We start from the raw sequence: 19,923 nt of genomic DNA on the forward strand, positions 1-19,923 counted from the left end.
TATTCAGTCGCCATGACAGCACAACGAGAGAGGGGAAACCTCAGACATAAAAAGGGCGGCACCTCACTCCCCCGCCAGTTGGTTTCCTGTCCCTGACAGTGGAACCTCTTCAGGCAGACCTTTTTTGAAGAAGGTTGAAGAAAGAAGTCTTCCCACTCCTGACAGGCCGGATCAGGTAGCGGGGGTCCCCTGCCTCGGCCTAGTCAGGAGGCCGGTAGCACCACACGGCAGGGGGACTGTTAGTGTCGGTGAGAGCAGAAGGAAGCAACCCCAAGGGGTTAGCTTCTAGGTGTCACATTACCTTGTGAGTATACGCCGCCGTGTCTACGTGGCCTCTGGGGTCTGTCCACTCCTGCCTTGGTGGTCCGTCTTGGCCGGAGGACGCTGCCGTCCTCTGTTCGGCGCGTCTGCCCTCGGCGCCGCAGCTGTGACCGGAAGGGGCGTGTCCGGATGACGCAGCGAGCGGCGGTGGCGCGGCCGCGCATGCGCGGTAGCGTTCTTTCGCCGGCTAATGGCGGCGCCCAGGGGCAGGGGGAGGATACTGGCCGCAGGGAGTTCGGCGCTCAGCGTGGGGCACGGCGTGCAGTGGCCAGAGCCTATCGGTAGTTAATACCGATCGTTGACACCTGGAGGAAGCCCTGCTGACCCCCATCCGGGGGTGGTACCCAGGGGGATGTATTTAAGAGCTGCACAGATGGCCATCCTGGTTCCTGTCCATTTCCTAATGGAGTCACCGGAGGGAACTCCGCAGCTGTGCGGTGAACAGCAGCAGCCTTTGGAGCAGCCACAAGCAGGAAAGTCTCAGAGAAGCTCCCAGCGGCGTTCCAGTGGCAGTAGTCGTGCTGGTGGAGCTAAAGCTGCTCAGAGGCCCACCAAATCCTCGGGCCGTAGGAATTCTCCGGCCAAAGAGGACCCCCCGATCACGGTACCGTTTACTTCAAGGATGGGTAAGTGAGCTACGTGAAAGTACACTTTCTGATTGGTGTCCCTCCTTGTATTCCCTCTCTCCTTATTTAGGGGAAAAAATGTGCTTCCAAAGCTAAACATAGGGAGTGTGCCGTTTGTACAGAGCCTCTCCCAGATGGGCATAAAAAGAAGCTGTGCAGATCCTGCATACAGCACTTAATCGAAGAGGAGGCCCCTGACCTGACGTCTACCCTTAGGGACATGGTCAGACAGGAGATCAGGGACTCCTTAAAATCCAGTTCTCATAAGAAACAATCCAAGAAGAGAATACTAGGTTCATCCCCTGTATCAGAGATGGATTCCGATAGTGTGAGCTCGGATTCTCATCCATCATCTTCATCTTCAGAGGACGTAGAGTCTAGCCGAACATGTCTATCATTAGATAGGATTAATCATCTGGTGAAAGCTGTCAACAACACCATGGGGATTGAAGAGACTCAGCCAGAATGCTCCATTCAGGACATTATGTTCAGGGGCATAGACCGTAAATCCCGAAGGGTTTTTCCTGTGGTGGAGAAAATCAAGTCTCTGATTATGAAGGAGTGGAAGAAGCCCGAAAGAAAGGGGTCACTTCCGCCAGCATTTAAGAGAAGATACCCGTTCGGGGAAGAAGCTTCAGCTTCTTGGGACAAAGTCCCGAAGTTAGACGCAGCAGTGGCCAAAGCATGCAAAAACTCTTCTCTTCCATTTGAAGATTTAGGTAACTTAAAGGACCCGCTCGATAGAAAGGCTGATGTGTTCCTTAAAGGAGCTTGGGAGACTTCTGCGGGATCCCTGAGACCGGCAGTGGCGGCTACTTGCACAGCTCGGTCCTTGATGGTGTGGCTAGGCCACCTGGAAGATCAACTTAAGGATAAAGTGCCTAGAAGTGAAATCCTATCATCTATGCCCATGATCCAAGATGCTGCAGCCTTCCTTTCGGATGCATCAGCGGATTCGGTCAGGCTGGCCGCAAGATCTTCAGCCTTATCCAACGCAGCCCGCAGAGCACTTTGGATTAAATGTTGGCCAGGTGATTTACAAGCTAGGTCAAGGCTATGCGGCATCCCCTGTGAAGGAGTTCATCTGTTCGGTCCGGTACTTGATGAGCTGCTTGAGAAGGCGGGCGACTCTAAGAAGCGGTTCCCTCTATTAAGAAAACCTTTTTATAGGCGTGACTACAGCAGGGGATGGTCTTATCGCCGCAGATCTGATAGAGAACCAAATAGAGATTCATCCAAATATTACAGCAGCAGCAGAAGAAGAGGTAGGGGGTATATGTTTAACACCCCTCGGGACTCGAAGAAAACTCAATGACTAGCGGTCCAGGTGGGCGGTAGGCTTTTAGCTTTCTACCCAGCCTGGTTGAGGATCACCAACAGTCCATGGATACTCAGTATCATTAAAGAGGGATTAAAGTTCCAGTTTCATCAGATCCCTCAGGACAAATTTAAACTAACTCCTATCCGTTCTTCTCCTGCAGAACAGTTGGCGTTGGAGTCAGAAGTTCGGGATCTCAGACAAAAGGGGGTTCTTATTCGGGTACCCACGGAAGAGCGAGGTAGGGGGTTCTATTCCCCGTTATTCTTGGTAAAGAAGCCAGATGGGTCATACCGTACCATTATTAATCTGAGAGGCCTGAATGAATTCTTGCTAATCCCATCCTTCAAAATGGAATCTGTGAAAACGGCAATAAAGCTTCTTTTTCACAAGTGCTTCATGGTGGTCTTAGATCTAAAAGACGCCTATTACCATGTTCCGATACATGCAGATCACCAGCGTTTTCTCAGGGTGGCGATTTCTCTTGCCGGCACAGTGGAGCACTTCCAATATCAGGCACTCCCCTTTTGGTGTTGCAGTCGCACCCCGGGTCTTTACTAAGGTTATGGTAGAGGTTATGGCACACCTTCATGAGCAAAACATACTGATAATTCCTTACTTGGATGACTTACTGATCGTGGGGCATTCAGAGTTACACTGTAAAGAGCAGTTAGAGAAAGTGATGGTAGCACTTCGTAACTTAGGTTGGATTGTCAATCTTAAAAAATCGCGTCTTCAACCCTCCACAGCACAGCAGTTTTTGGGTCTTATTGTAGATTCAGCTCAGCAGGAATGTCGCCTGCCAGACTCAAAAGTTGATGCTATCCACCGGCTGGCCTCTAGAGCAATTAAAAATCCCGTAGTCTCCTTAAGAAGTGCTATGTCTCTTTTGGGGTCACTTACTTCTTGTTTTCCGGCGGTGATGTGGGCACAGTTTCACTCTAGGTCTCTTCAGTGGGATGTTCTACGTAATTTTCGGCGACTAGGCGCCAACCTAGATAAGAAATTCTCTCTATCCGTAGAGGCCACGGTTTCACTAAGGTGGTGGACGCACATCCCTAATCTGCGTAAAGGGGTACCTTGGACATATCATATATCACGAGTAATAACAACTGATGCTAGTCCCACGGGGTGGGGAGCACATTGGGAAAATAATTACGTTCAGGGTCTATGGTCCCGATCTGAGCAGGACTCGTCTTCCAATCTGAAAGAATTGATGGCGGTGGAACGCGCCTTGGATAGGTTTCTTGTACCTCTACAGGGTAGACATGTTAGAATACTCTCTGACAACCAGGTGACAGTTGCTTATGTGAACCGCCAAGGAGGCACACGGTCTACGTCATTAATGAACGTTACAAATCGTATTTTTCAGATGGCCGAAAATCACCTACTCTCCCTTACGGCCCTTCATATAAAGGGGAAACTAAATACCATGGCCGATTACTTAAGCCGCAACGAGCTCAAACAAGGGGATTGGTCTCTAAAACCGGCTGTCTTCAATCAGATCGTACGGTTGTGGGGATGTCCAGAAATAGATCTGTTTGCCAGTCGAGGAAACAAGAAGCTCCATCAATTCTGTTCCCTAGACCCAAGAGACAACCCGTACGCAATCGACGCTCTTCTGATCTCCTGGAACTTCAGTCTCGCCTATGCGTTTCCCCCTCTGAATCTAATTCCTTTAGTTCTGAGGAAGATTCGGGAAGACAAAGCCCGAGTTATATTAATAGCTCCATTCTGGCCCAGAAGGTCTTGGTTCCCATGGTTAAGAAGCATGTCCATTTCCCAACCATGGATTCTCCCAGAAATTCCAGACCTCCTCTCCCAGGGTCCAGTTTTGCATCCACGAGTAGCCAACTTACATCTGACAGCGTGGAACTTGAGAGGTCACTTCTGAAAAAAAAGGGATTCTCTCAGAACCTTGTAAATACGCTGCTTAAGAGTAGGAAAGCCTCCACGACTAGCATTTATGTTAGGATATGGAGGAAGTTCCTATCAAGCTCAGGAGCACAGATCGATCAGAAACCTAATATTGCTCAGATCCTAGAATTTCTGCAGAAGGGCCTAGATTTAGGCTTAGCCACCAGCACCCTTAGAGTTCAGGTTTCGGCTCTAGGGGCACTATATAATTCCAACATAGCTAGTAATCACTGGATAACAAGGTTTTTCAAAGCGGTCACCAGATCCAGGCCGGTTATTAAACAGAGAATAGTCCCATGGGACCTAAATCTTGTGCTCTCGGCTCTAAAGGCCCCTTCACATTAAGCGACGCTGCAGCGATACCGACAACGATCCGGATCGCTGCAGCGTCGCTGTTTGGTTGCTGGAGAGCTGTCACACAGACCGCTCTCCAGCGACCAACGATGCCGGTAACCAGGGTAAACATCGGGTAACTAAGCGCAGGGCCGCGCTTAGTAACCCGATGTTTACCCTGGTTACCATGCTAAAAGTAAAAAAAAACAAACACTAGATACTTACCTACAGCCGTCTGTCCTCCAGCGCTGCGCTCTGCTTCTCTGCTCTCCTCCTGTACTGTCTGGGAGCCGGAAAGCAGAGCGGTGACGTCACCGCTCTGCTTTCCGGCTCACAGCCAGTACAGGAGGAGTGCAGAGCGCAGTGCTGGAGGACAGACAGCGTTAGGTAAGTATCTAGTGTTTGTTTTTTTTACTTTTAGGATGGTAACCAGGGTAAACATCGGGTTACTAAGCGCGGCCCTGCGCTTAGTTACCCGATGTTTACCCTGGTTACCAGTGAAGACATCGTTGGATCGGTGTCACACACGCCGATCCAGCGATGTCTCCAGGGAGTCCAGCGACGAAATAAAGTTCTGGACTTTCCTCAACGACCAACGATCTCCCAGCAGGGGCCTGATCGTTGGTCGCTGTCACACATAACGATTTCATTAACGATATCGTTGCTACGTCACAAATAGCAACGATATCGTTAACGATATCGTTATGTGTGAAGGTACCTTAACACAAGCTCCGTTCGAGCCCATTGACTCTGTCCCGATCAAGATCCTGTCTGTCAAAACAGCCCTCTTAGTTGCCCTCACATCGGCAAGAAGGGTTAGTGATCTGCAAGCATTGTCCAGGCAGCGTCCGTATATGCAAATTACGGAAGATAGAGTGGTGATGAGGCCTGACCCTCTTTATCTTCCAAAGGTCGCGTCAAAATTTCATAGGTCCCAGGAGGTAATCTTGCCTTCATTTTGTCCTAATCCCTCTAACAATAAAGAACAGAGATTTCATTGTTTGGACGTGCGTAGATGCCTTCTCAGATATATTGCAGTAACAGACGCCTGGAAAAAAGATCATTCCTTATTTTTATCCTACCAGGGAGTTAGGAAGGGGCTTAGGGTATCAAAGAATACGCTAGCCAGATGGATTAGGGAGGCCATATTTCTTGCTTATACCGCAGGTGGCGTGGAAATTCCAGAAGGCATAAAGGCACACTCCACTCGTGCGGTAGCCACATCTTGGGCTGAGAGGGCAGAAGTGTCGATTGAAGACATCTGTAAGGCGGCCACATGGTCTTCTCCATCCACCTTTCTTAGACACTATAGGTTAGATCTAGGTGGCTCCTCCGACCTCACGTTTGGGAGAAGGGTGCTGGAGGCGGTTATCCCTCCCTAGTCACTTTTTTCACTTCTCTGAAAGTCTCTCGTTGTGCTGTCATGGCGACTGAATAAATACGTACGCTACTCACCTGGTAGCAGTGTTTTTTCAGGAGCCATGACAGCACCCTTATATTCCCTACCCTCTTTGTTTATGGGTTCAACACTTCCTTTAGTTAATTCCTAAGTTTAGTCACTGGGTGAATTGTACCATATATTAATATTGTCTATGTGCTACTAACCTAGAAGGTCCTTTTCATACTCTGTAAACCAACTGGCGGGGGAGTGAGGTGCCGCCCTTTTTATGTCTGAGGTTTCCTGTCCCTGAAGGGCGGATCCCCTCTCTCGTTGTGCTGTCATGGCTCCTGAAAAAACACTGCTACCAGGTGAGTAGCGTACGTATTTTGCCACCTAATTTGAGACCAGCATAATGGAGACAGAGACCCTGAGTTCAGTGATGTCATTTACTGGGCTACTTGCGTTAATTTTGATAAAATCAAGGTTTTATAAGCAACACATTATCACTAGAGGACTAGTAAACCAATTGCCACGTAGCGCTCCACGCTCCTGCGCTCTGCTCCCACCACTGATTGTCAGCTCTCTGCCTATGCACAGTGTACACAGAAAGCAGCCAATCAGTGGTGTGGGTGGGGTTTTACAGAGCTCAGCATTCTGATAGATCTGTAGCAGAGAAAACAGTGACTTGATCAAAACGACAGTATTCTGCCCAGTAAGTGACACATCACTGGAAGCAGGGTCCCTGCTCATACATCATGCTGCTGTCAGAAGGGGTAGCAATAACCTGCTGACAGATTCCCTTTAAGATATCTCTTGATCACAATATGCCATTCAGGTTGAATAACAAATCTCAATTTCTAAGCTCGCTTTAAAACAACACACATTATTGCAGCCGATGCCACAGATTGCGCTGGTTAATTCACACATCTGAATCTAAGATGACAGGTGGCATCTAAGGGGTAAGGTGGCTAGCTCAGATACTGGCCACTCCAGCGGGGACCTGGCCGTACATGAGCCGGCTTCCACTCTGGATGCCTCGGCCCATAAGGAAACAGAGGTATAAGCTGTTCTCAGACATTAGAGACAACATTCTACATTCTTGCCTAGGAATATTCTTATGAACCCTTATGAAAAGTTCAATGGTATCTGATCAGAAGATCGCATGATTTCACTTTCTATTTGCTGATCTCTGTTTTGCCTTTTATGCCAGAGATGTTTGCTGGATCAGCCACATTTTAGAATTATTTTTGCAATTGTCATTGATGCTAATTCTGAAATATATATATTTTTTCTTTTAGAAGCTACAGATGAAGTTTCCCTGGATAGTCCTGAGCGGGACCTCATCCTGTCCTCCGAGCCCAGTCCCGCCATCACTCCTGTTACCCCCACATCACTCATTACCCCACGGATGGAAGCAATTAATATTTCCGCCCCTATTATTTATGATCGTTCTAGGGATGAGGTAAGGGCAGGCATTGGCATTATACAGTCCTATGTATTCATCCACCAGCAGCATTGTACAGAGTTCAGTCAGGTGAGACACAAGCTATATACACAAGTGGAGTACTCTCCTCAGCGACAGGGAAGAGGCCCTGAAGGTGATGGCGAGAGCGCAGTACACACTGACGTGCTTGGTCTGCGTCGTAAATCCACTATATCAGAAGAAGTCGGCACAAGTAGTTCAGTAACATAAGCAGCTCTGGAGAGACTATAAATTGTCTGTGCAGCATTGATTGAATATATTTGGTGCCATATGCTGGAGGGAGCACTTCACTAGTGATTATGGAGTGGTAGATCTCTGCAGACGAGGAGACTGTGCACCCCTCATTTAACGATTAGTGGGGGCCCCAGCAGTTGGCTCTCCCAACAATAATTGATAGCATAACATTAATATGCCTTTATTATTTTACTGGAAATAGCGTTAATGAAGTCGCCCCCTTCTGCCCTGTCTGCAAACCATAGATAGCGCCATCCCCTTTGTGAAGTCGTCCACCAGCTGAAGATGAAGCTTCCTGCAGGAATTTTTTTCTTTTTTTTTTTTTCTGCATTATTTCTAAACATCTGATCATACAGAAAATGCTGTGGACTAAGGCTCCATTTACATGGACCGCCAATTTGTAAACCTTTACTTGTCGGCAGTTGTTTAGATGCCTGCTCATAATGGCAGACCAAAGTAAACTATATACATTGAGCAATCTGTAATAGATCACTCAATGCGCACAGGCTGCCATGACTCTCTGCGGCATGAGTCCTCTTTACACGGACGATATGCTACCAAGAAAGGTGTGTTTTTTGTTCTCTTTGCGCTCTACAAACAATCAGATCAAACAATAGTTAAGTGTTTTGCTCTGTCAGTGGATGATTGACAGCCTGATTACACAACATAATCATGACATTTTTTAACAACACTCGTTCACCTGTTAGTGTAAATGCAGCTCAATAGTCAGGACAACTATATATTTTCTGTAATTGAACTATTCATTTCTATATTTATGTGCAATTAACCCCAGAATCTGTATACATCAAATCTAATTGCTGTGTTATGTACGGTAAGTGACACGGCTGTCTTTATCATAACGGGGGCTTGTAAACTGCTCTTCTGTTGCCCAACTAACATAAAGGGACTTTGTTGCCACACAGTGACTGTTAAAGCACAAGTAGAGGGGTTAGTACATCATGGCGGGGCAAGCAGATCAGCAGGCTTTCCCACCTACGTACTTTCTATTCTATAGCTCTATAAAGGTAAGTGTGGTGATAAAGGTGGGAAGGTGCACTGACTGTCTCGCCAGGCCAAGGGTGCACAGGTGTGCCTATACGTGGTTTGAACAGTAATTCTGAGCTGACAGACTTCTATTAAGGCTGTGTGCCCACGTTGCGTTTTTTAGTGCATTTTTGCCGCAGCGGAAATGCATAAACGCTTAAATTGCTTTCCCATGCAATCCTATGGGATTCCGCAGTTGCTGTGCCCATGCTGCGGATTTTCCCGCTGCGGAATCGCATGACTGTAAAATCCGCAGCATGTTGATCATTTCTGTGGAATCGCGGCAATTCCGCTGCCATAGGATTGCATTGAAATGCTCACTTTACGCATGTGGCCATGCCCTCTCTCCTCCATGCCCTTGGGAACCATATTTCTGTAAAAAAAAAAAATAATTAAAATAAAAAATAGGGATATACTTACCTTCTGATGGCCCCCGGAGTCCTCCTGGCTCTCAGCGGTGCACGCGGCAGCTTCTGTTCCCAGGGATGCATTGCGCGAATCACCTGGGATGACGTTGCGGTCACGCAACGTGACGTCACAAAGGTCCTTTGTGCAAAGCATCCCTGGGAACAGAACGTACCGGGAGCCCCGCTGAGGAGATCGAGGGCCATCAGAAGATAAGAAAAACCATATTTTTTATTTTTTAACATTCTAACTTTTACTTTTGATACTGCCTGTGCAAAATTTGGTCACACTTGTCAAGCACTATGCTTGTGACCAACCTGTCAATCACTTTTCCAAGCGTTGCTTCAAATCGCTTGGAAAACTCAAGCATTCTGCAAGCTAAAAATGCTTGCAAAATGCTTGTGTTTTGTGGGAAAACGCATGCTAATTCCGCATGCGTTTTACCCGCAGCAGGGAGTTGCGGAGATGCTGCAGACATTTCTGCAATGTGGGCACATAGCCTAATACAACCACTCAGGGACTATAAAATCAAGTGTAGCGTTTTACTATACTAACATTAGAAATCTTTGTTTATTGTCTTTTTTTTGTTTGTTTGTTTTTGAGCCTTACCTAAAGGCTTTTGACTGATCTTGGTTGTTCAGTCTTAGATATTGATGACCTTTTCTCTTGAATAGGAGTTGTTCTGCTGTACTCTGCAGCGGCCACTACACCCTGATTCATAGCTGGCTAGTGCACCTCCTCCATTCATTGCTTACATCCAGCTGTCATTGTCAGCTGATAGATAGTGATGTCGGGTGTCAGACCACTACTAATAGGATATTGATGACCTTACTATGGATGGGTCACCAGTATATGACCTCTCATCTCTTTTAAGGCATTAGTTTTCATTCCTATAGTAAAACAATACATGTAATATAATGCCAAACTTCAGGACTAATAAATAACTGCTTATTCATGTGTAATTCTATTATGTATGTACGTTTGTATATTAGACAATTTATTGTGAATTAAATTCCTATTCTAAAACTGACTTAATTTTTAGATTGAAGAAGAATCAAATGGAGATTACTTTGATATAGAAATAGGAGTCTCGGACCCGGAGAAAGTCGGTAAGTGCTTTTCCAGAGTTGGGGTTTATCTTTATGTACTATTCTTCGTGGGTCTCGTTAACGGCGTCTGGTTCTGGTATATTAAGCTGATGCCCATCTAGTAATGCATGCTGCATGCTATTTTTACACATGAGGTCATTATTCCTTGTCCGAGAAAAATAATCAGATTTTCTTTTCATTTTAGGCGATGGGATGAATGCTTACATGGCCTACAAAGTAACAACAAAGGTTAGTTATAGCTTTATTTTTCGTGTTCGTACTAGCAGAAAATAAATACAGTAACTTTTCTACAAACCAGAAACTGTGAGAACCACCAAGCATGTGGCACCAAACTACAATATGTGGAATTACACAGCCCCAGGAGAATAAAATGGAGCAGGAGGAATCATGCTATGCTTTGTGTAATTAACTTAGTTTTGGGATGTCTGGTTCTGTACTCCCACATAGGTGTTTATATACATTTCTGACAACATCTGATCCACCGTATCTGAAACGTATTAGATCAGCACTCCCATCAAAGTTCTCTTCTTAATATATTGCAGTCATTATATTATATAGCACTTAGTCCTTACAATTGCTCATTTCGCCCTTCTACCCTGCTCATTCTTTTGTTTTCCATTAGGTGTATAATATCAATGAGGGGAATGAATTTTGCAGGGACAAGACTTTCTGTTTCTGCATAGAGCAGAGAAGAATTTACTGGGTAGAAATACAAAATGAGCGTGGTTTAGACTTACAACTGTATATTTTGGGGGAAGGAAGAGACGGGATAGAATGTGGATAAAATGTATCCTTTTTTATTTAACTTTTAAAACCAAAATGTTAGTGCAAAAAATGTACTTATTTTATAGTTTTTACTTCTGGTGACCACATTAAAAGCTGGAAGAACATAAGGCCAAACTGATCAGAAGTGTCAGCAGGAGACAGAGGGCCCAGCCGGGCTGCGTGCAGTCACCGCTATACATGGGAACACTATAGGCAGTTCTCAGTCCCAGGGTGCAGGGTCGCCTGAGGTTGTGTAGCTGCTCAGTTATTTCCTGACACAGCAGAACCTCTTCATAACGTAATTGTGTTACACACCGGCAAGGTGTATGACATTGGAGAGCTTGGTAATGACCATTATAAGTTACACACCAGTAATAAAGTAACATGCACCACAGATCTGACCTCAGGATTATTAGCGATGATTGTGGTAAATATTATTTCTCCACTCTGTAGTGACACATGAAGCTAACAATACATTATATATGTTTTTATCCCTCTAGACGTCTCTCTCGATGTTCAACAAGAACGAGTTCTCCGTGAAGAGAAGGTTTAGTGATTTCCTTGGGCTCCATAGTAAATTAGCTACAAAATACATGCACTTTGGATACATTGTGCCTCCAGCTCCAGAGAAGAGTATTGTAGGTAAGACTGTGCTGGACTTTGCAGAATCACTTGTGTTTTCCACGGTAGGTAGATAGGTGTCTGTTTTTTACCCACAGTATAATTCTTGAGTAATTTTTGGAAGTAGAAATGACATTACTCTTGCACAGGAAACAGGCCATCATGGGATAGAGATAAGTAGTTTAAACAGCGAATGGGGTTATAAATGCCACTGACAAGCTTGTATTACACAAGTCACTGGAAAGGAAAAAGAAGGAGCTGCAGGAAGCTGAGCCCTCCTTGTAACACTGCCTTGTTTCCAGCTGGTAAGACACAAGGTGGACAATGCTGAACAGTGATCTGCACTCGTCCCACCTAATATTGCAAGTTGATAGTAATGAAATTGCTTAGGTTTTTTTTTTTTTTGCCTTCCCACTTCATAGTCATTGTCTTTTTCACTTGAGACATTAATAACTGGCTACCTTTTTTATAACCCTCTCTAATCTCTAGATCAAAGTAGGAGCAATCCTAGGAAAGCGTCCTGCTCCTTCACATCTTATTGGCTCTGCTTTTATAAAGTTCTTCTGGCCGCCTGTTATAGCCAATGCGTGGTCATGCTGCCTGTAGCTGAATCTATTGATCAGCAAAGGCTCCCGCAGTCCGATCCAAACGTAAAGAGCATTGATCTCATATCCTAGACACCTAGATGTTTGATAGATGCAGCTTGCACCTTCGCTGAACATTGTTTTGAGGTGGGTAGGGATCACTGAGGCTGGTCCTACTCCTACCACCAATCATCAAAAAAAAATCCTACCACAAAGAATAATTTCAGAATTTTTTGCACCTTAAATGTAACATATCATCTGGACAAATCCATAGAGAACCAACGTGAAATCAATTTGAGGAAGAAATGAAAAAATTAAAATGTGGTTGCAGAACTGTGAGCACCCTCTTTAGGTTTGTGGTTGTGTTTAGAATTGGCCAGTCGCATTTACACATGTTAAATAGTAGTCCGCACACAATTGCTTTGCAGCATTAGGAATAACATCTGCCGCTTTTTTAGAAAAGTAATGCAGATTTAAGTATTCTTGGGTTTACAGTAGTTTAATATTTTTATTTTAAAGGCATGACTAAAGTTAAAGTGGGAAAGGAAGACTCTTCATCCAATGAATTTGTTGAAAAGAGAAGAGCTGCTTTGGAAAGGTAAATTATCATAAAGATTGGATGTTTTTCTCTAAATCTAGATACGCCTACAACACACATTACACTTCTGTAGATGTTGACATTTACATTAGGCCTCACTCAGACATACTGTATATACAGTCATGGTCGAAAGTGTTGGCACCGTTGATTTTTTTTTATTTTATTTTTTTTTCTAGAAAATACACTTTTTTTCTCCAAGAAAATTACTGCAATTAATGTTTTTCGTTATACACATGTTTAGTACCTTTGTGTGTATTGTAACAAACCCCCCAAAAAAGACAGAGGAAAGAAAGGTAAATTGGACATAATTTTGCACACCACATCAAAAATGGACTGGATAAAATTGTTTGCACCTCTCCAAAATTGTGAGTAAAGAACTTTGATTCAAGCATATAATGCCGGTTCGAACTCGCCTGTGGCAAGTATCAGATGTGGGCAATATGAATGATAACCATACCTGAAGCCAGATAAAAAGGGGAAAAGTTAACTTAATCTTTGCTGTGTGTGTGTACCCACCACACTAAGGGTACCGTCACACAGTGGCATTTTGATCACTACGACGGCACGATCCGTGACGCTCCAGCATCGTAACAATATCGCTCCAGCGTCGTAGACTGCTGTCACACTTTGCAATGTACGACGCTGGAGCGATAATTTCATGACGTATGTGCGATGTAGAAGCCGTTGGTTACTATGCCCACATCGTATACAATATCGTGCACACCTTTGTTACACCATGTGATCATGCCGCCACAGTGGGACACTAGACGACGAAAGAAAGTTTCAAACGATCTGCTACGACGTACGATTCTCAGCGGGGTCCCTGATCGCAGGAGCGTGTCAGACACTGCGAGATCGTAACTATATCGCTGGAATGTCACGAATCGTGCCGTCGTAGCGATCAAAATGCCACTGTGTGACGGTACCCTAAGCATGGAGAACAAAAAGAGAAGATAACTATCTGAGGACTTGAGAACCAAAATTGTTGAACAATATCAACAATCTCAAGGTTACAAAGTCCTTCTCCAGAGATGTTGACAATCCTTTGTCCATGGTGTGCAACATAATCAAGAAGTTTACAAACCATAGCACTGTAGCTAATCTCCCTGGACGGCAGAGATGGTGGATAAGCAGCCCCAATCAAGTTCCAAATAAATTCAAGCTGTCCTGCAGGCTCCAGGTGCATCAGTGTCGGCACAAACTTTCCATCAACATTTGAATGAAATGAAACACTATGGAAGGAGACCCAGGAGGGCTTACTGCTGACTGTTATAAAATAGGTAGATTTCAGTATGCCAAAATATACAGCTACTTCTCACAAAATTAGAATATCATCAAAAGTTAATTTATTTCAGTTCTTCAATACAAAAAGTGAATATCCTATATTGTATAGAGTCATTACAAACAGTGGTCTATTTCAAGTGTTGTTTTTCTGTTAATATTGATGATTATCGCTTACAGCCATTGAAAACCCAAAAAGTCATTATCTCAGTAAATTAGAATAATGAAAAAAACCTGCAAAGGCTTCCTAAGTGTTTTAAAAAGGTCCCTTGGTATGTTTCAGTAGGCTCCACAATCATGGGGAAGACTGCTGACTTGACAGATGTCCAGAAGGCAGTCATTGACACACTCCACAAGGAGGGTAAGCCACAAAAGGTCATTGATTAAAAAAAGCTGGCTGTTCAGAGTGCTGTATCCAAGCATATTAATGGAAAGTTGAGTGGAAGGAAAAAGTGTGGTAGGAAAAGGTGCACAAGCAACTGGGATAACCGCAGCATTGAAAGGATTGTTGAGAAAAATTTGTGGGAGATTCACAAGGAGTGGACTGCTGCTGGAATCATTGCTTCAAGACCCACCACACACAGACGTATCCAGGACATGGGCTACAAGTGTCGGCAGAAGTGTCTTACCTAGGCCAAGGAGAAAAAGAACTGGACTGTTGCTCAGTGGTCCAAAGTGTTTTCAGATGAAAAAGTAAATTTTGCATTTCATTTGGAAATCAAGGTCCCAGAGTCTGGAGAAAGTGGAGAGGCACAAAATCTAAGCTGCTTGAGGTCTAGTGTGAAGTTTCCACAATCAGTGATGGTTTGGGGAGCCATGTCATTTGCTGATGTAGGTCTAGTGTGTTTTATCAAGACCAAAGTCAGCGCAGCTGTCTACCAGGAAATTTTAGAGCACTTCATGCTTCCCTCTGCCGACAAGCTTTTTGGACATGGAATTTTTTTTTTTTTTTTATGGACATGGAAATTTCATTCTCCAGTAGGACTTGGCACCTGTCCACCCTGCCAAAAGTACCAATACCTGGTTTAAAAACAGCAGTATCACTGTACTTGATTGGCCAGCAAACCCGCCTGACCTTAACCCCATAATCTATAGGGTATTGTTAAGAGGAAGATGAGACACCAGACTCAACAATGCAGACGCACTGAAGCTGCTATCAAAGCAACCTGTGCTGCCATAACACCTCAGCAATGCTACAGACTGATTGCCTCCATACCACGCTGCATTGATGTAGTAATTGATGCAAAAGGAGCCCCGACCAAGTATTGAGTGCATTTACTGAACATACATTTCAGTAGTCCAATATTTCGGATTTTAAAATAATTTTTCAAGCTGGTGTTTACGGAGATGATGACTTTTGGATTTTCATTGGCTGTAAGTCATAATAGTCAACATTAGCAGAAATAAGCACTTGAAATAAATCACTTTGTAATGACTCTATATAATGAGTTTCATTTATTATATTCCAGAACTGAATGAAATAAATCAACTTTTTGATGATATTCTAATTTTGTGAGAAGCACCTGTATGTAAGCAAGGCAAAATCCTTCTGGGAAAGCAATCTTGTGAACTGATGAGACCACGCTAGAGCTTTTTGGTAAAGCACATCATTTTAATGTTTACCAAAAACAGAATGAAACCTACAAAAAAAACACAGTACCTACAGTCAAATATGGAGGTTAAAAGATATTTTGGGGCTGCCTCTGGCACTGGGTGCCTTGACTGTGTGCAAAGCATCATGAAATCTGAATACCAAATAATTTTGGTTTGCAATGTAGTGCTCCGTGTCAGAAAGATGGGTTTGTGTCCCAACTTGTCATTGGTCTTCCAGCAGGACAATGATTCCAAATACTCTTCATGAAGCGCTCAGAAATGGATAGAAGCAAAGCATTGGAGTTCTGAAGTGGCCAGCAATGAGTCCTGATCTAAATCACATTGAACGCCTGTGGAGAGACCTTTAACCCCTTAATCCCATATGACGTACTATCCCGTCAAGGTGCCCTGGGACTTAATTCCCAGTGACGGGATAGTACGTCATACGCGATCGGCCGCGCTCACTGGAGGAGCGCGGCCGATCGCGGCCGGGTGTCAGTTGCCTATCGCAGCTGACATCCGGCACTATGTGCCAGGAGCGGTCATGGACCGCCCCGGCACATTAACCCCGGCACACCGCGATCAAACATGATGGCAGTGTGCCGGCAGTATAGGGAAGCATCGCGCAGGGAGGGGGCTCCCTGCGTGCTTCCCTGAGACCCCCGCAGCAACGCGATGTGATCGCGTTGCTGCGAGGGTCTCCTTACCTCCCTCCCTGCAGCAGGCCCGGATCCAAGATGGCCGCGGCATCCGGGTCCTGCAGGGAGGGAGGTGGCTTACCAAGTGCCTGCTCAGAGCAGGCGCTTAGTAAGCCTGCAGCACTGTAAGTCAGATCACTGATCTGACAGAGTGCTGTGCAAACTGTCAGATCAGTGATCTGTGATGTCCCCCCCTGGGGCAAAGTCAAAAAGTAAAAAAAAAAAAATTCCACATGTATTAAAAAAAAATTCCTAAATAAAGAAAAAAAAAATTTCATTCCCATAAATACATTTCTTTATCTAAAAAACAAAAACAATAAAAGTACACATTTAGTATCGCCGCATCCGTAACGACCCTATAAAACTGTCCCACTGGTTAACCCCTTCAGTGAACACCGTAAGAAAAAAAGAGGCAAAAAACAACGCTTTATCATACCGCCGAACAAAAAGTGGAATAACACGTGATCAAAAAGACGGATATAAATAATCTGACGCTGAAAGCGTCATCTTGTCCCGCAAAAAAAACGAGCCGCCATACAGCATCAGCTACAAAATAAAAAAGTTATAGTCCTGAGAATAAAGCGTTGCCAAAATAATTTTTTCCTATAAAATAGTTTTTATCGTATAAAAGCGCCAAAACATAAAACAATGATATAAATGAGGTGTCGCTGTAATCGTACTGACCCGAAGAATTAAACTGCTTTATCCATTTTACCAAACGTGGAACGGTATAAACGCCTCCCCCAAAAGAAATTCATGAATAGCTGGTTTTTGGTCATTCTGCCTCACAAAAATCGGAATAAAAAGCGATCAAAAACTGTCACGTGTCAGAAAATGTTACCAATAAAAACGTCAACTCCTCCCGCAAAAAACAAGACCTCACATGACTCTGTGGACCAAAATATGGAAAAATTATAGGTCTCAAAATGTGGAGACGCAAAAACTTTTTTGCAATAAAAAGCATCTTTCAGTGTGTGACAGCTGCCAATCATAAAAATCCGGTATAAAAAACATTATAAAAGTAAATCAAACCCCCCCTTCATCACCCCCTTAGTTAGGGAAAAATAATAAAATTAAAAAAAAAAGTGTTTATTTCCATTTTCCCGTTAGGGTTGGGTTAGGGTTAGGGCTAAGGCTAAGGTTGGGGCTAGGGTTGGAGCTGAAGTCAGAGTTAGGGATGGGGCTAAAGTTAGGGTTGCGGGCTAAAGTTAGGGTTTGGATTACATTTACGGTTGGGATTAGGGTTTGGATTAGAGTTAGGGGTGTGTTAGGGGTGTGGTTAGGGTTACTGTTGGGATTAGGGTTAGGGGTATGTTTGGATTAGGGTTTCAGTTATAATTGGGGGGTTTCCACTGTTCAGGCACATCAGGGGCTCTCCAAACGCGCCATGGCGTTCAATCTCAATTCCAGCCAATTCTGCGTTGAAAAAGTAAAACAGTGCTCCTTCCCTTCCGAGTTCTCCCGTGCGCCCAAACAGGGGTTTACCCCCACATATGGGGTATCAGCGTACTCGGGACAAATTGGACAACAACTTTTGGGGTCCAAGTTCTCTTGTTACCCTTGGGGAAAATAAAAATTTGGGGGGCTAAAAATCATTTTTGTGGGAAAAAAAAGATTTTTTTATTTTCACGGCTCTGCGTTATAAACTGTAGTGAAACACTTGGGGGTTCAAAGTTCTCACAATACATCTAGATAAGTTCCTTGGGAGGTCTAGTTTCCAGTATGGGGTCACTTGTGGGGGGTTTTTACTGTTTGGGTACATCAGGGGCTCTGCAAATGCATCGTGACGTCTGCAAACCAATCCATCTAAGTCTGCATTCCAAATGGCGCTACTTCCCTTCCGAGCTCTGCCATGCGCCAAAACAGTGGTTCCCCCCCACATATGGGGTATCAGCGTACTCAGGACAAATTGTACAACTTTTGGGGTCCAATTTATCCTGTTACCCTTGAGAAAATTCAAAACTGGGGGCTAAAAATCATTTTTGTGGGAAAAAATAAAAAATAAAAATAAATTATTTTTACGGCTCTGCATTATAAACTGTAGTGAAACACTTGTTGGGTCAAAATGCTCACCACACATCTAGATAAGTTCCTTAAGGGTTCTACTTTCCGAAATGGTGTCACTTGTGGGGGGTTTCAATGTTTAGGCACAATCCATGGCTCTCCAAACGCAACATGGCGTCCCATCTTAATTCCAGTAAATTTTGCATTGAAAAGTCAAATGGCGCTCCTTCCCTTCCGAGCTCTACTATGCGCCAAAACAGTGGTTTACCCCCACATATGGGGTATCTGCGTACTCAGGACAAATTGCACAACAACTTTTGGGGTCCATTTTCTCCTGTTACCCTTGGTAAAATAAAACAAATTGGAGCTGAAGTAAATTGTTTATGAAAAAAAGTTAAATGTTCATTTTTATTTAAACTTTCCAAAAATTCCTGTAAAACACCTGAAGGGTTAATAAACTTCTTGAATGTGGTTTTGAGCACCTTGAGGGGTGCAGTTTTTAGAATGGTGTCACACTTGGGTATTTTCTATCATATAGACCCCTCAAAATGACTTCAAATGAGATGTGGTCCCTAAAAAATATTGGTGTTGTAAAAATGAGAAATTGCTGGTCAACGTTTAACCCTTATAACTCCCTAACAAAAAAAAAATTTTGGTTCCAAAATTGTGCTGATGTAAAGTAGACATGTGAGAAATGTTACTTATTAAGTATTTTGTGTGACATATCTCTGTGATTTAATTGCATAAAAATTCAAAGTTGGAAAATTGCGAAATTTTCAACATTTTCGCCAAATTTCCGTTTTTTTCACAAACGCACGTTATATCGAAGAAATTTTACAACTATCATGAAGTACAATATGTCACGAGAAAATAATGTCAGAATCACTGGGATCCGTTGAAGTGTTCCAGAGTTATAACCTCATAAAGGGACAGTGGTCAGAATTGTAAAAATTGGCCCGGTCATTAACGTGCAAACCACCCTCGGGGCTTAAGGGGTTAAAACCCTTCAAATATGGCAGACCTGGAGCATTTTACAAAAAGTGTTTAAAAAAAATTCCAGTTGAGGTGTAAGAAGCTTGTTGATTGTTATAGGAAGTGATTTATTGCAGTTATTTGTTCCAAAGTGTGTGTAACCAAATATCAAGTTAAAGGTGGCCACAATTTTGACCAGTCCATTTTGGGAATTTTGTATGTAACCATGTCCATTTTGCATTTTTTGTTATTCCCAGGAAATAAACGTGTATATCAACTTGTAATTTCAATAATTATCTGGGAAACACTTAATTTTCTGGAACAATTTCAAGATTGCTCATATGGGCTAATAAACCACTATTTTTTTTTTTCTAAGAGCATACAGTCTTCATCTTTTTTGTGAATGAAAATATATAGAGAGAGAAGTATAGAGGCAGGGAAGTAATTAGTGTGTATAGATATATATTACACCATGCTATACAGTGGCTTTCAAAAGTATTCATCCCCTTTGCTTTTTACCTATTTTGTTCCATTTCAATCTGTTTTAAATATTTTTGTAATTGGATATGTGGGATGCATCTGCACTGAATAGACTGTTAGTGAAGTGAGAAAAATATAGACATGAATTTTAAATTT

The 19,923-nt window shown here is 43.6% G+C and overlaps 1 protein-coding gene across 1 annotated transcript in view; it reads left to right on the forward strand.

Annotated features, from left to right (window-relative positions):
* Positions 1-19,923, forward strand: part of SNX2 (sorting nexin 2) — an 88,910-nt gene that overhangs the window by 15,973 nt on the left and 53,014 nt on the right. Inside the window, exons 3-7 of the mRNA XM_069753567.1 lie at positions 7,195-7,358; positions 10,105-10,171; positions 10,356-10,399; positions 11,437-11,578; positions 12,661-12,739. Of these exons, the coding sequence (XP_069609668.1) occupies positions 7,195-7,358; positions 10,105-10,171; positions 10,356-10,399; positions 11,437-11,578; positions 12,661-12,739 (496 nt within the window). The remainder of the gene's footprint in view (positions 1-7,194; positions 7,359-10,104; positions 10,172-10,355; positions 10,400-11,436; positions 11,579-12,660; positions 12,740-19,923) is intronic.

This window comes from Ranitomeya imitator, chromosome 1 (assembly GCF_032444005.1).
Source record: "Ranitomeya imitator isolate aRanImi1 chromosome 1, aRanImi1.pri, whole genome shotgun sequence".
NCBI classification, from domain to species: domain Eukaryota; kingdom Metazoa; phylum Chordata; class Amphibia; order Anura; family Dendrobatidae; genus Ranitomeya; species Ranitomeya imitator.